The sequence below is a fragment of the Elaeis guineensis genome, chromosome 11 (assembly GCF_000442705.2).
Source record: "Elaeis guineensis isolate ETL-2024a chromosome 11, EG11, whole genome shotgun sequence".
Taxonomy (NCBI): domain Eukaryota; kingdom Viridiplantae; phylum Streptophyta; class Magnoliopsida; order Arecales; family Arecaceae; genus Elaeis; species Elaeis guineensis.
In genome coordinates, this window is record NC_026003.2 from 10395019 (window position 1) to 10409406 (window position 14388).

The following is a 14388-nucleotide window of genomic DNA, read 5'->3' on the forward strand; positions in this document are numbered from 1 at the left end:
GTTGTTCATCACTGGGTTGGACCTTAGATTTTGCTGATTGAAATTTGGATTGCCTACATTAGGATTCTGGGACCATGAGAAATTCGGGTGATTCCTCCAACCTGGGTTATATGTGGGTGCATAAGGATTGTTCAATGGTCCTTGATAGGTGGCATTCACCTGTGCACACTCATTGAGTAGGAACATTCTTCTAAGACATGGTCTGGTGCATTGCACCCTTTACACATGGGTGCAGATATTTGATTTACATTGGCTGGTCTCTGTAATTCTAAGGCTTCCAATCACGTGTTAAGGTTACAATCTTAGCCTCTGATGCTAGAGGTTGGTTGAATTTGATGCATTCCTCCTCTTGAAGGTGTAGCTTTATCAGGTTCCCTAGTTGTTTCCCACTGTAAATTTTTCTCGGCTAGGTCTTCTAAGAATTGCCAAGCTTCAGTAGTTTCTTTGTCCATAAATCGGCCTTGGCACATGGACTCTAGCATGGTTCTTGAGTTTGAATCTAACCCCTCATAGATGATCTGGCATAGTCTTCAAGTTTCTATTCCATGGTGTGGGCATTGGGTCAAAAGATTCTTGAAACGATCAAAGTACTTCCAAAATGATTCACCAGCTAGTTGGTAAAATTGATTTATTTCATTCCTAATCCTAGCTGTTTTATGATGGAGAAATATTTTTTCAAAAATTTCTCACAAAGCCCTCCCAGGTAGTGACAGAATGGTTTGGCAGACTATAAAGCCACTTCTTAGCATTATCCTTAAGGGCAAAGTTGATTAATCTAAGTTTGACCTCATCCTCTGTTAATTGCAGTTTCATGGTTGCACATACTCCTCAAATTCTCTAATAAATATATAAGCATCCTCTAATCCTGTGAATTTTGGAAGCATATTTATGATTTGAGGTTTGATTTCAAAATTGTTAGTTGTGGGTTGTGGTAACCTGATACAAGATGGTTGGATGGAGCCAACTGGATAACACAAATCCTTAAGGGTCATGGGTTGGATTGGTTCAGCCATTGGAACAACAGGAATTACTCAATTCTAACTAGACGACCCGACACTCTTCTCCACACACGAGGTGTAGTCCGGTTATATAATTTTTTTTTATAAAAATTTTTATGTATAAGAAAAAGAAAGAAAAGAAAAAAGTTCTAAAGAAAAGATCCTAAGGAGTCCTAAATCTAAAAAAAGTAACCAAATTAATTTAAATTTTAATAATTTTTTTTATTTTTCAAACAAGTGAAACAATAAATTAAACTCAATCTATCCTAGGGTTAACCTAAATCTAGACAGCTCCTAACTGTTCCAAGATGACCCTTCAAGCCTTCCAAGTGGAGATTGATCAACTAGTTAGCCAGGTAAGTATAAGAGGTGGGAGGTTCACTCATCGTTGCCTTTCTAGACACCAAAGAGTTGGCAGGCCAGCAACTGAACCAATTTAACAAACCACCCTCAGAGACTTGCCTAGACACCAACTAATCAAACAACTCAAACTTGGTAGAACTCTTAGGGTTCCTTGTCCTATTGAGCTCGAATTCCTTAAGGTTGACGTCTAATTGATTTTAAGATTAAAGATCTAGGTAATGCAATATGATGGAGATGATTTTTGAGCTAAGAAGGGTAATGAAATCCCCACCTTATCTTGTTAATAGGTTGATGCCCTTAGATTAATTATGAAAATGCAAATGCAAATAAACAAGATGACCAAGAATGTAAAAGATTTTAATTTAGAATTTTTTTTTATTTTGATATTTTACTTCATGATTATGAAATATCTTTTATTTTATTTTTTTATTTATTTATTTATTTTTTTATGATTAAGTAAATTCAAATGATTAGGTCTAAAAGGAAAAGTAATTAACTAAAAATAATAAAAGAAAATTAGAAGCGTACCTGAGTTTTCCAGCAATTACCAACTAAATCTAGAAACCTAAAGGAAAAAGAAAGAGGTTATAAAGCACGAAGAACAAATATTTGAAAATAATTTAAAACGCCAAATTCCCGGCAACGGGCCAAAAATTTGTTGTGCAAATCTTAAAATTTATAAATAAAACTGCAAGCGCACAGTGTGCAGAGTAGCACGACCAGTGAGTATGGGTCGATCCCATGGAGACTTGGTTTAAAAATAATTTTCAAATCTATGCTCAAGCGAGCTTTAACGAAAATCGAAAATCGAAAGTTGTTTGCTAAAGACAATAAGACTAAGGATCTAGGGTTTTTGAATCCACTAGATCTAGATTAGAGAATTCTACCTAGAATTTTTCTTATTGATCCTAACGACTACTCCTCTTGTCTTTCCCAAGCATAGATTATGAAGGGACTAAGGCCCAACGATAACCCATCAAGATTCTTTACAGGGGAGTAGTAACTAGGATCTCTTAGGGTTTTCTCCTCCTATGCACTGAATCAAGCATGAACTATGAAGGGACTCTGACCCAACTGTAGTTCATCAAAAATTCTTGACAAAAGAGGAAGAAAAAAAAACTCTAAGAAAAAGAAAGAACCCTATGTAAAACCCCTACTCATGATCTAGCTTCATCACAAACCCTAGAAGGGATGCTTAGCTAGACATGATCTAAATCTACTTGCAAAATTTAAATGCAAAAAAATAAACTACCATAATTTCATAAATTAAACTATCCTAATTGCATAAATTTAAACTGCATAATTTAAACTAACCTAATTGCATAAAATTAAATTGCATAAATTAAACTATCCTAATTGCAAGAAAAATAAATTGCATAATGTAAAGAGATAAAATTGTATAAAAATAAGATTTTATATAAAAAAAAAGTTTATTACAAAAACCTCAAAGCTCGAGGCTTGAGAAGAAAGCTAAAAACCTCACTATCTAGGGTTATAAGCTTGATCGGAAGGCCAGAATTATTAAAACAAGGGCATTTGGGGGTTTTTTATAGGCATTTGGGGGTTATAAGGTTTTCAAAACTTTAGATGTGGGACTAAGAGGTTTTAGAGAACTGTTAAGAGAATTTAGGGGCTCAAATCTCGCTCAAAAAGTACTTAAATCCATCAAGAAATCCTAGAAATTATTTCAGCCGTCCGATCTTCATCTAAAGGACCCAATTCATCTAATAAATCAAGCCGGAAGCGATTCTGGGCCGTCGGATCACGATCTGGGTGAAGCGCTGTCGTTGGATCGCACTGCAGAGATGGGATCAGGTCGGATGCGTCGCAGACCATCCGATCAAGGTGCTGGAAGATTTCGTCCGTTGGATCGCGCTGCAGAAGGATCCCGTGTTGTCCTAGTGTTTATTGATTCTTGCAATTGCCTTGATTACGATTGGATCTTGACCGACTGTGATGGTGGCCGTCCGATGATGCAAAAATATGGAGCGTTGGATTTTGATCAGAGAAGATCGGACCATCGAGTGATGTGAAGTTACCAGGTTGCCCTTCGGACCTTCTTCTCTCTCCTCATGAGCCCTGGACCGCGCGCGTGGATCGGGCTCGTGATGCGTTGCGGTGAGCCGAGACTCGCTGATTGGCTGGTTTATGGTGCGCCGATGGGTCCATGGTCCAGGCGCCTGTTGTTGTGGACCAGGCGGCTAACCAGATCACCAAATCAGTTGATTTTTGATCAATTTTGATCTGATTTGACTCGGGTTTGACCCAATTGAGTCTTTTTTCTTCATTCTTCAATTTCTTGGTCAATTTAACTCTGTTTTGCGTAAAATTTACGCCGTTGGAATCCTCTTTCCTTATTTTTTCTATTGATGACCTCTTCTTCTGCAAAATATAATAAGAAGTATCAATTTTCTAATAAAGTTAGATAATTTAGATATTAATTGATACTTTTTATGTCAATTTGTGACATAAATCAAAAACCTTGCGGCAGGCCAAGCAGTTCTCTTGGCCGGACGAGTGTCGGCAGGCTTTCGAGGAACTGAAGAAGTATCTCACCTCTCCGCCACTCCTTGTGAGACCAGAGGTCGGGGAGGTCCTGTACCTCTACTTGGCCACTTCCCCGGAGGCAGTTAGCTCTGTGCTCATCCGGGAGAACGAGAACCGGGTTCATCAACCAGTATATTATGTCAGCAAGGTGCTCCACGAAGCTGAGACTCGATACTCAAAGGTAGAGAAAATGATTTTCGCCCTAGTCATTTCGGCACAGTGACTCTGTCCGTACTTCCAAGCACACGCCATTGTGGTCCTCACCGACCAGCCCCTGAGGGCTATCTTGCACCGCGCTGACACATCGGGACGGCTGGCAAAATGAGCTATGAAACTGGGCGAATTCGACATCCAGTACCGGTCACGACCCGCCCTCAAAGCTAAGGTTTTGGCCGACTTCATCGCCGAATGCCCGACGACCGACCTACCATCGAGGGAGGGGGATCCCGTGAAGGTTGGGACCTCCAACTGTGACCTCGATCCGGCCTGGATATTGCACATCGATGGGGCTTCCAACGCTCAAGGGAGTGGGGCCGGTTTCCTGCTCACCAACTCGGAGGGGGTGGTCACTGAACATGCCCTCCAATTCAACTTCAAGGCCTCCAACAATCAGGCCGAGTACGAGGCGCTCGTTGTGGGGTTGAAATTAGCACTGAAGCTCGGAATAGACCGTCTCAAAGTCTTCTCCGACTCCCAACTGATCGTTGGACAGACCAAAGGCGAGTTCAAAACATGAGATCCGACCATGGCCAAATACCGCCAAAAGGTGAAAGATCTCGTGGCGCCCTTCGGGTACTTCGGGATCTTCCACATCCCCAGGACGGAAAATGCTCGGGCCGACGCGCTCTCCAGGCTCGCGACGTCCGACTATGGCGCCTTGGGCCGGACCTTCATGCAAAATCTTGAGCGACCGAGCATCGACGAGGTCAAGGAAGTACTACAACTGGCGGCAGGGCAGAGCTGGATGGACCCGATCACTCAGTACCTGACTGATGGATCTATCCCCGAAGATCCTGCGGAAGCCAAACGACTCCGGTGGGCGGCTTCCCAGTACGTAATGATCAACGACCGACTGTACAAAAGGTTGTTCTTCCTTCCCTTACTCAGGTGTTTGGGACCGACCGAGGCAGATTATGCTCTCCGAAAAGTGCACGAAGGAATTTGTGGGAGTCACTTGGGAGGCAAATTCTTAGCCTACAAGATCCTGCGGTAGGGTTACTATTGGCCCACCATGAGGAAGGACGCGACTGAGTTGGTCCAGAGGTGTGAACCATGCCAGAAGTATGCCAATGTACAACACCGACCGGCCAGCCAGATCACCCCTATTGTCGCTCCATGGCCCTTCGCTCAGTGGGGGGTCGACATTCTCGGTCCTTTCCCTCCAGCGTCAGGCCAAAGAAAGTTCATAGTCGTCGCCATCGACTACTTCACCAAGTGGGTGGAGGCCGAGCCCCTGGCGCAGATTACCGAGCGGAAGATGGAGGACTTCATCCAAAAATTCATCATCTTCAGGTTCGGATTGCCGCATACCGTTATCACCGACAACGGGCGACAATTCGACAACCAAGACTTCAGAGACTTCTGCGCGAGGTTTCACATCACACACCGACTAATCTCGGTCGGGCATCCACAGTCCAACGGTGAGGTCGAGGTGACCAATCGGACCATACTGCACGGGCTCAAAACCCGACTGAATGAAGTCAAGGGCCTCTGGGTCGAAGAGCTGAACTCCGTCCTATGGGCATACCGGACGACACTCCGTATTCCGACTGGAGAATCACCTTTCAACTTGGCCTATGGAACAGAAGCCATGATCCCGCTGGAGATCGGATTGCCATCGACTAGGGTCGAGCAATATCGTGAGCCGGACAACTCCGAGTGTCGGAGGGCCGACCTGGACCTTTTACTCGAGCTCCGACGCGAAGCACAACTTCGTATGGCTTCTTACCGATAAAAGGTGGCCCGATATTACAACGCCAGGGTAAAGCCAAAGCTCTTTCGACCTGGAGACATGGTCTTGAGGAAGGTGGAAGTCTCAAAACCCTTGGATCAGGGAGAACTGTCCCCAAACTGGGAGGGACCCTACAAGGTAGCCGATGCCTACGGACCGAGATCTTACCGACTGGAAACCCTGGAAGGGAAAACCATCCCCCGAACCTAGAACGCCGACAATCTGAGATTGTACCATCAGTGAAATCTATACTTTCCCCCGTTTGGAATACAAACTCAGTTTAAACTTCGGAGCCTGGAGTTTCGGCCCTTCGACTGTGGTTCGGTGCTCACCAAGGAATGCAAGCCCCGACGTCCCAACACAGACTTAACATTTTACTGTGGGTCGTCGGACTGGCCGCCGATGCTGTGTCGAACGTTTGAAGGACCGACGCACTTGCGAAAATGGGGGTTACACTCCTTCTACAACTTTTGGCTAAAACGTTCGGGCAGAACGATTAGCCGACTCGCCAACCCCGCTCCGATCGGGAAAGGCAAAAGCGCCAACGCAACCAATGCTGCATTCGCGACTTATCGATCGGATCGAAGTCGGTCGAAGGATATTCGGCTTACCATCGTTTATCACACGGCGCTACACAAGCACCCGACCAAAGTCTGGGTGAGGGGAACTCGACTTACCATCGTCTTCCCGACCAGACGCGTCGACTGCGCACGACAATGTAACAGACGCAGTCTGACCGATCACATCGGACGACATTTGGGTCACCGGGATGCGCCTGAAGGTCGGTCGACTTTCTCCTCCACGAACGGCCTTCGACTCCGCCAGAGCGGCCGACTCAACGCGTTCGTACCTTAAAATCGGTCGACTCTCGACTGAAGCCAGGACGACCCGCGTTCGACTTCGGCATTCGGTTTGCGGCTTAACGACGGATGTTCGGTCTAGGTCTTGAGACAGGCGATCAGTGGTCGGGGTTCGTCTTTGCTCACCTCACACTGAACCGCCGACTATCTCAACTAGCGACTCGGGATGGCGATTGGGTGTCCTAATGCGGCACGCCAAGGCTGCTTGGCGCTAGAAGAAGTCTGCGATTACAAGCACGTCCCAGCAGGCAAGAAAAGGAAGTCGAAAGAAAAACTAGAAAGCTCTTAAGTTCATTCGGTTACAAAATCGGGCCGAAAGCCCGGTTACAAGTGTGCTAAGAAAAACAAAAATGATAAAAGCGGACGAAGCCGATCATCCCTCGGAGTCAATCTCTTCGACTGACGGAAGCTCGGGGATGACCGGTGTATCCACCGTGATCGGCACTGGGTCGATGGCTGATGCAGGATCGTCGGTCGGAACTGGACTGGCGGTCGGCACCGAATCATGGGTCGGGGCCTGGCAGGAAGTCAGGGCCGTCTCCCCTTCGGCAACCTGCTCCGGGACGGCCTCTCCCACCACGGCGACGCCTCCCGACGACGGGTCGGCCATCTCTTCCGTAGCTTGGTCCTCGACCCCCAGTGGGATGATGCCATTGAGGTCCAGCTCCGGGTACAGGGCTTGGACTGCGTCCCGACCATCCTCGTATCCCACCCGGTACGATGTGAAGCCAGACTCCAGCAGCTCCTCTCGGTACCGATCGGAGCCACGAAAGTCGTCCACCGCCCGACTCGCCGACTCCTTCGCCGACCTTGCTTCCTCTTCCGCCCGATCGAGAGAGTCCTTCGCCGACTCCGCCTCTGCCTTCGCTATGTCGGCATCGGCCTGGGCGATCGACAGGTCCTCCTCAGCCTTGGCGAGCTTCTCCAGGCTGACCCGGAGCTGCTCGCGTTCGCCCTCGAGCTCGGCGGCAATGCCGTCCCGCTCGCACCGCAGACGGTGCGCAGTCCGACCCTTGTGCTTGGCTTCTTTTCGGGCCGACTTTAGCTCGGACCCGAGACGAGAGATCTCGTCCACCAGCTTCGTCTCCCGATCGGTCGACTGCTTCAGGTGTTCGACCAGCATCGCCCTGTCGGCTTCAACGGCCGCCGCCCTGTCCTTCCAAGCCACCCGGACGTTTTCGAACCTCCGGTACCCGGCCTCAAGTTCGGACATGGTGTAGATCAGCTGCCGACATGAGCGTTACGTCAGGAAAGTGAAACAATGAAAATACTAAGGAAAGAGGAGGCGAAGTGGAACTTACCCCGATCATGGTCGGGTAGAACGAAGATTGCATCTCGGTCACTTGCCGAGACTTCAGCACCTCCACGTCGGTCGGGAGGAGGATCCCCTGGCACAGCCTCCTGGCCAGGTTGTGGTCGGCCAGTGCCGACGCTCCTTCGGGGAACTGAGCGCCAGGCACCGTAGTACGACTCCCCGACCTTGTGTCGTCAGCAGGGTCCATCGGGGCTTTCCCCGATCGGCCACCCCAGCCAGTGGGTCCGCTAAGGATGGGATGCTCGAGTTTGACGCAGCACCCCCCGTTGCAGCTGCAGATGCCGTCGGATAGCGTTCGGGTTTCCGAACTGCATCCGACGCCACACCCACCGGCGAAGCCGCCGACGTCCCTTTAGCCGCCTCTTCCGTCTGCCGCTCCTCCGGTTGCACCGCCGGAGCCGCGAGTGCGATCACCGGCTCCGACTGGTCGGTCGTCGATGCCTCGACGGTCAGCGCCGCTGTGGAGGGTTTCTTCGGCGGTCGTGAAGGTCCGGCCCCCGATGCCGGCCTCTTCCTCGCCGCATATTGTTGGATTTCAGCATCGATCGGCCTCATCCTCGACGGTGTCCCTGCGATACCGACGGAAGGATTAATGTATGCACGAGAACGAATGCCAAATAAAAAGACAACCAATAGATCGGGCGGTACCTAGACGGGGGACCAAGCTCAGGCCAGCGTCATAGAGGGCTTGTTCGGTAACAAGCTCCCTCTGCTTCGGGACCGACATGTCCTTGAGTCGGTGGAAGTCCTCCCGATCGTCCGCCTCCACCCGGCTGTTCTCGTTCGCCTCGGTTCGGGGCGCGCCCCAGTGAGAAGGGAAGCCCCAGGGAGAAGAAGATGAAACAAAGAAAAACTGATTCTTCCACCCGTGGATGGACGATGGAAGGCTAGTGATGAAGAAAAGACCCTTCCGGGGGTTGAAGAGCCACCACCCTCGGGCCTTAGGATGGGGTCGGAGGATAAAAAATACCCGAAAGAGAGAGATACGAGGGTTGGTCGGCATAAGCTGACACAACAAGGCGAAGCTGATTATTAGCCGGACAGAGTTCGGCGCCAGTTGCGTCGGACAAAGTCCGTAATAGTCCAGCAGATTCCGGACGAACTCCAGAATCGAAAGCCGAAGACCAGCCCGGAGGTCCTTGACGTACAGTGCCACCTGGCCGGGCGGAGGGTTGTTAACCCGACCGCCGACCTCTAGGGAGGAAAGTTGGAACTGCTCCGGGATACGATACTGATCCCGAAGCCGATCAACGTTCAGCCCCGAAAGTGAGGAAATCTCAACTTTCGGGGTCGACCGAGGGTCATCGGTCGGATTTCCCGACCGAGCCCCCTGAGATGAGTTTCCGGCCATAGCACCAGAACCAAGAGAAAGGCGAGACCAAAGAAGAAGGAGAAGGAAGGAAGGAGGTTTAAAGGAAAGCTAAGGCAAAACAGAAAGAAGCACGAACCCCGGGTGGACCCTTGCGAGAGCAGAAGAGAAGGCAGCTGCCGGCGACGACGGAAGAACCACTTGGGCAGAGTCTCCACAGCAAATCGTCAAGAGTGGAGCTTCAAGCACAAGTGGCCCTATATATATAGGGCCGTTCGATGGCCGAGATGACGCCGCGCCGACCGAGATCACTCGGATGGGCGACACGTGGCGGCATCCGGGCCCCCCTTTTCGGCCCGGTGGTTCGGCGCGCCCATCTTGGGAAGGCAGCACCGCCTTCATTTAATGCGAGGGATGCCGGCCCAACAACCTCCGACACGTGGCGAAAGGGCCGCGGTTCAGAATTAAATCGCCCGCGCCGATTCGCGTTCCCAATGGAACGCCTGACAGCGCCCCGCGCTCCCAGAACCGGTGCTGGGCGGTGGTTTGCATTCCCCAAAAGGCGTCGGACACCCGATCGCCTGACATCGAATCGTCCGATACCCGATCGCCTGACACCGAATCGTCCGGCACCCGATCGCCTGGCGCCAGATTGTTTGACGTCCCATCATCGAACAACGGGACATCTGACGTCGACCCGATCGACTTTCTGTCGGTGAGATCGGCAAACTCGGTCCAGGATGCAGCAAGGAATCCACTCCTTTCGCCTGCATGGTGATGCGGGCTGATGCGACGTCAGGCTCAGGAGTGGGGGGGGGCAACTGTTGGGTAATACCGACCGACCGACCGACCGAAGGTATGTCGGTCGGGCAGACCTTTTCTGCCCTACCGATCGACTGCGCCACGGGGTCCGGTGCCCGACTCCCGCGACGTGTCCGACTCCCGCGACGTGCCTGACTCCCCCGTCGTGTCCGACTGACCGTAGGAAGAGTCCAAAGCTCTATCCGGTGCCCCTCGGCTAGCCACCGACCCAAGGTCGGACGGCTTCTCCAGACACCGTATTACCGCCAGAGACTGTCAGTCCTGACAATGGCATGCGGCGCTACCGCCTAGCGGCATTATCCCGCTATGGTCTGGTCAACCGTAGTGATTTGACGGCCCCACGGCGAGTTGACATCTTTACGGTGACTCTGACATCCTACAGTGAATTGACAATTCCTCAATTGTCCGCGCCATTAATGACAGCGCCATACCACGCTCCACTATATATATCGGGGAAGGCAACAGTGCTAGGGGGCCCGGAAAAAACTTTCAGGTTTGCTCCTTCTCTTTCTCTCTCTCAATTAAGCTCTCTGTCTTCATTTCACTGTTACCCAGTCTCCTTTCTGACTTGATCGTCGGAGGGTTTCCGCCGGAGCCACCTCCGATCAGTGCGGACTTTCTTTTATAGGCGCTCGTTCCCGGCGACTAGGCGAACGAGGGGATCGGCCGATGGAGATGGACGGAGACAATCTGAAAAAGGATGAAAGAAGAAAGGGAAGAAACATGTTTGGTAGTATTTTTGATTAAACAATACCCAAATTGAGTTCGTAGGAAGCCAAAAGGTGGAATGGGGAAAAAAGAGCCTTGATGGGAGACCGTCCAATAAATTTCTGCCTGACCGTGGATCACGGCCATGGCGTCGCAGCCGGTGGCAGAGAACGTGCAGGGGGTACCCGTCAGATCGGGGACGTGGTAGGGCCCGGAGGGCGTCGCCGGAGGAGGAGTTTCCGGGTACCTGGCCGACGATCCGGTCCAGCGATATGTTCAGCAGCTGGTAGCGGTCACTGCCGACCTTCAGCATGGGCAGGCTTCCATGGCTGACGTCGCATTCGGTCTCGAAACCGGGGAGGGGAGTAAGGCCGACGCTGCCGTTGCCTGCCACGCCGAATGGGTATTGGATAGGGGTCCAGTCGTAGCACTGGGGCGCGTTTCCTTCCATCACCGAGGGATCCGGCATATTGGAGGATGAAGGTGGTACCTGCCATAGAAGCTGCAGCATGAATAGAGGCAGAACAACCATGCTTCGTCTAAAGTTCTCTCCTTTTCTCCTCTTGAGAGGGAAATGGTGCAAAACAATGAAGGTTTCTTCTGATCTCTTAACTTAATTCAACAGGCTCACCCACAGAAAGAAAAAATAAAAATAAAATATCGAAAGTTGCCACAGGCTTGTAAGCCAATCTTGATCGCTTCTCCATACAAACCAAATAAATAAATAAACTATCTTAAATCAAGACATGGAAGATGCCATTTCCGTCTGCACAAAAATGCGCACAAGGAGTGCTGCTTCTAGAATGCAAGCATATCTTAGTGCAGCGGCAAATTTATAATTATGAGATGAGAACAAACAGGCTCTAAAGGTTCATTCACTGTAACAAAACAGGTTTTATGCAGTTTCCCTTTGAATAAAAATCCAGGGGAACTACCGACTTCAAATCAAAAAACGCAAAACAGGCTTTACAGTTTAATTGAGACCGTTGCCTGCTAGAAATTCATTGTCACCGCGGGCGGTGTACAAATCCGATATGGAGCGCACCACCTTATCCGATTAGTCCATATCGCCACCGCCTTCCAACGTTATTTAATGCCTACAACTTTATTTTTTTGTTTGAAATTTTGAATGACAAAATACCTCTACTTTTAAAAAAAAATTATGATAACTTATATCTATATTATGATATCCTGCATACAGAAAGTCATAATTTTTTCATAAGATGTTATAATATGATGCAAGATGTCATAATATGTCACAGGATGTCATAATTTTTTTTCAAAGATAACGACATTTTCATCATTCAATTTTTTTTTTAAAAAGTAAAGCTGCAGGCATTAAATGTGTATTGGAAAGTAGTTGGACAAAAATGCCTCTCTCATATTATGATGTTTTAGGACCAAATTATGACTTTCTATGCACAAAAAATCATAATATATCACAGAATATCATAATTTTTTTTTCATAAGATGTCATAATATAATGCAGGATGTCATAATTTTTTTCAAAGAACAAGAGCATTTTCATCATTCAAAATCTTCAAACGAAAAAGCAGAACTGTTGGCATTAAATGCGTATTTGAAAGCGATGGCTACGTAAACCAATCGGACAAAGCGGTGCACTCCACGTCGGATTTTCTACACCGCCCGCAATGCCAGAAAGAATTTTCTTGTTGCTTATTATGCTGCACCTAACATGGCTGCACTAGGGTTTTGAGAATGCAGAAGATTCTAGGCTGCAATCAGTTCATGAGAGTTAGGATTTCTTATGATCTCTAAACTTCAATGGGCTCACCCAGAGGAAAAATAAATAAATTATAATAATATCTCCTTTCAGCTTTCTTTATTTATATTTATACTTCAAAAATTCTAATTTTTCAACTAGATCCCAAACCTAAATTTTGGTCACAATATAGCCCAGTTGTCTATTTCCATCAGGATTTGTGAATACATAATAGTTACGTAAGATTATATAAAATACCAGCAATACTCTTGTTAGCTAGATTAGAAGAAGTGATATATTTTGATAGGAACAAAAGGTGATCATGTGACGATCTTCCGTTTCTTTCTTTTTGAATAAGAGTTTTTCAATTTAGTTGAATCCGATTAAGATAGAAAAGAAGAGAGCAAAGGAAGAAAAGAGGAGGAAAGAGTGAAACTTAGAAATTGTCGATAGCAAGTATGAACTCTACCCAAAGTTCTTCGACCAACATTCCGTCAGCACCTTCCCATTTTTTTGTACCTATAAGCTGAGGGCTCGGTTAAAGACATTTTGGACCATAGCCAATCATATATAGAAGGCAATTCTATGGTTCAATGTGCGAAGAAGATGTAGTTTTTAACTTTTTATTTTTAAAAATAATTTCTCACAAATCTTTTGAATATAATGATACAAAATAAGAAGAGGATATTAATTTTTTATAGTATGATCCTCCATTAATTACCGCGTCATACAGGGATGACATTCAAGTAGATGCAAAAAATAAGAATTTGGAGAATGAGATATGGACCATCAGATTGAGGAGAAAATGCTTGACATGGTGTCCAGTTACTTCCAAATCATAGGAGATTTGTTGGCATTGAAATGATGTGCTAGAGAGTGAGATGAGACAGTTACTTCCAAATCATAGGAGATTGTTGGCATTGAATGATGTGCTAGAGAGTAAGATGAGACGGTTAACATGAAGGGTGTAGTTGCAAATGTGGCAAACAAAAGAGGGGCCCAATATAACTTTTTGAAGATTTTAAGGTATAAATTCAAATCGCGAAAAGTTGAAGGATGTGTCTGTAATTTCCAGACAATTTTTCCTAAATTAGATTTTGAATGAAGATAAATTAATAATTTGATAATCATCATTCATATTGTCAAATCTATGGTAGACAGCTAGACCATATTGCAATTAAAATTTAACTTTTGAGTTCTAATTGAAAATTTTTTTTTTTTTTTAGAATGTAAATGTAAATCATGAAAAATTGAAGCATGTCTTTGTAATTTATCTTAAAAAAATTTTCAATCTTGACAAATAATTGAGTTTGATTCTTTCACCACCAGGTGAGTTTAACGAGGTTTTATTTTTCCCTGCGTTTCCCTTCTTCTAATCTATTCCTCTCTATAGAACCCAAGCTAAGGTTCATGCGACCCACGAAAGGGAATGCTTCCAGAAAGTAATCGGGGTCCAATGACATCATAGAGGCCATGTGTGAGGCCCGGCCTGAGTAATGAATCCGAAGTCCAAAAAAAAAAAAAAAAAAAAAAAAAAAAAAAAAAAAAAAAAACAGGAGAATCGGAAAGAAACTCCTAACGGGAGTCTTCTCTCCGATTAAACCACCATGATCAGGAGTCCTAGGACGATCAGGAGTCCTAGGACTCTCTACAAAGAGACCTCCCCCTTCCTAAGAGACCACTCTACCGGTCTTTTTCCCTCTTCTCCTCCCTAATTCCTCCGATTGAAGCCGCGGCCCTTGATCGTGCTCACCGTAATTTCTCATCGGCGGGATCACCGGAGGCCGAGGTA

General features: G+C 47.3%; 2 protein-coding genes and 1 non-coding gene across 3 annotated transcripts in view; all 3 read left to right on the plus strand.

Moving 5' to 3' along the window:
- Window positions 1–4644, plus strand: part of LOC140852355 (uncharacterized) — a 33525-nt gene extending 28881 nt beyond the window's left edge. The window contains exons 2-3 of the mRNA XM_073245295.1: window positions 3853–4089; window positions 4264–4644. Of these exons, the coding sequence (XP_073101396.1) occupies window positions 3853–4089; window positions 4264–4644 (618 nt within the window). The remainder of the gene's footprint in view (window positions 1–3852; window positions 4090–4263) is intronic.
- Window positions 541–647, plus strand: LOC140852681 (small nucleolar RNA R71). Its single transcript, XR_012135583.1, has one exon. It is a non-coding gene; the product is annotated as a small nucleolar RNA R71 (small nucleolar RNA).
- A 9-nt stretch (window positions 4645–4653) lies between the features above and the next one.
- Window positions 4654–5753, plus strand: LOC140852356 (uncharacterized). The gene is made up of 2 exons (XM_073245296.1): window positions 4654–4958; window positions 5714–5753. Exons 1-2 carry the CDS (start codon window positions 4654–4656, stop codon window positions 5751–5753), a joined length of 345 nt encoding a protein of 114 aa, XP_073101397.1.
- The last annotated feature ends 8635 nt before the right edge of the window (window positions 5754–14388 follow it).

Bases quoted from the DNA above. Each gene is read 5' to 3' on its own strand.
- LOC140852356 (XM_073245296.1), top strand. From the start codon at position 4,654: ATGGCCAAATACCGCCAAAAGGTGAAAGATCTCGTGGCGCCCTTCGGG. The intron at 4,959-5,713 runs GTACGTAATGAT...CCTATGGAACAG, and splicing joins CTCCGGTGGGCGGCTTCCCA to AAGCCATGATCCCGCTGGAG.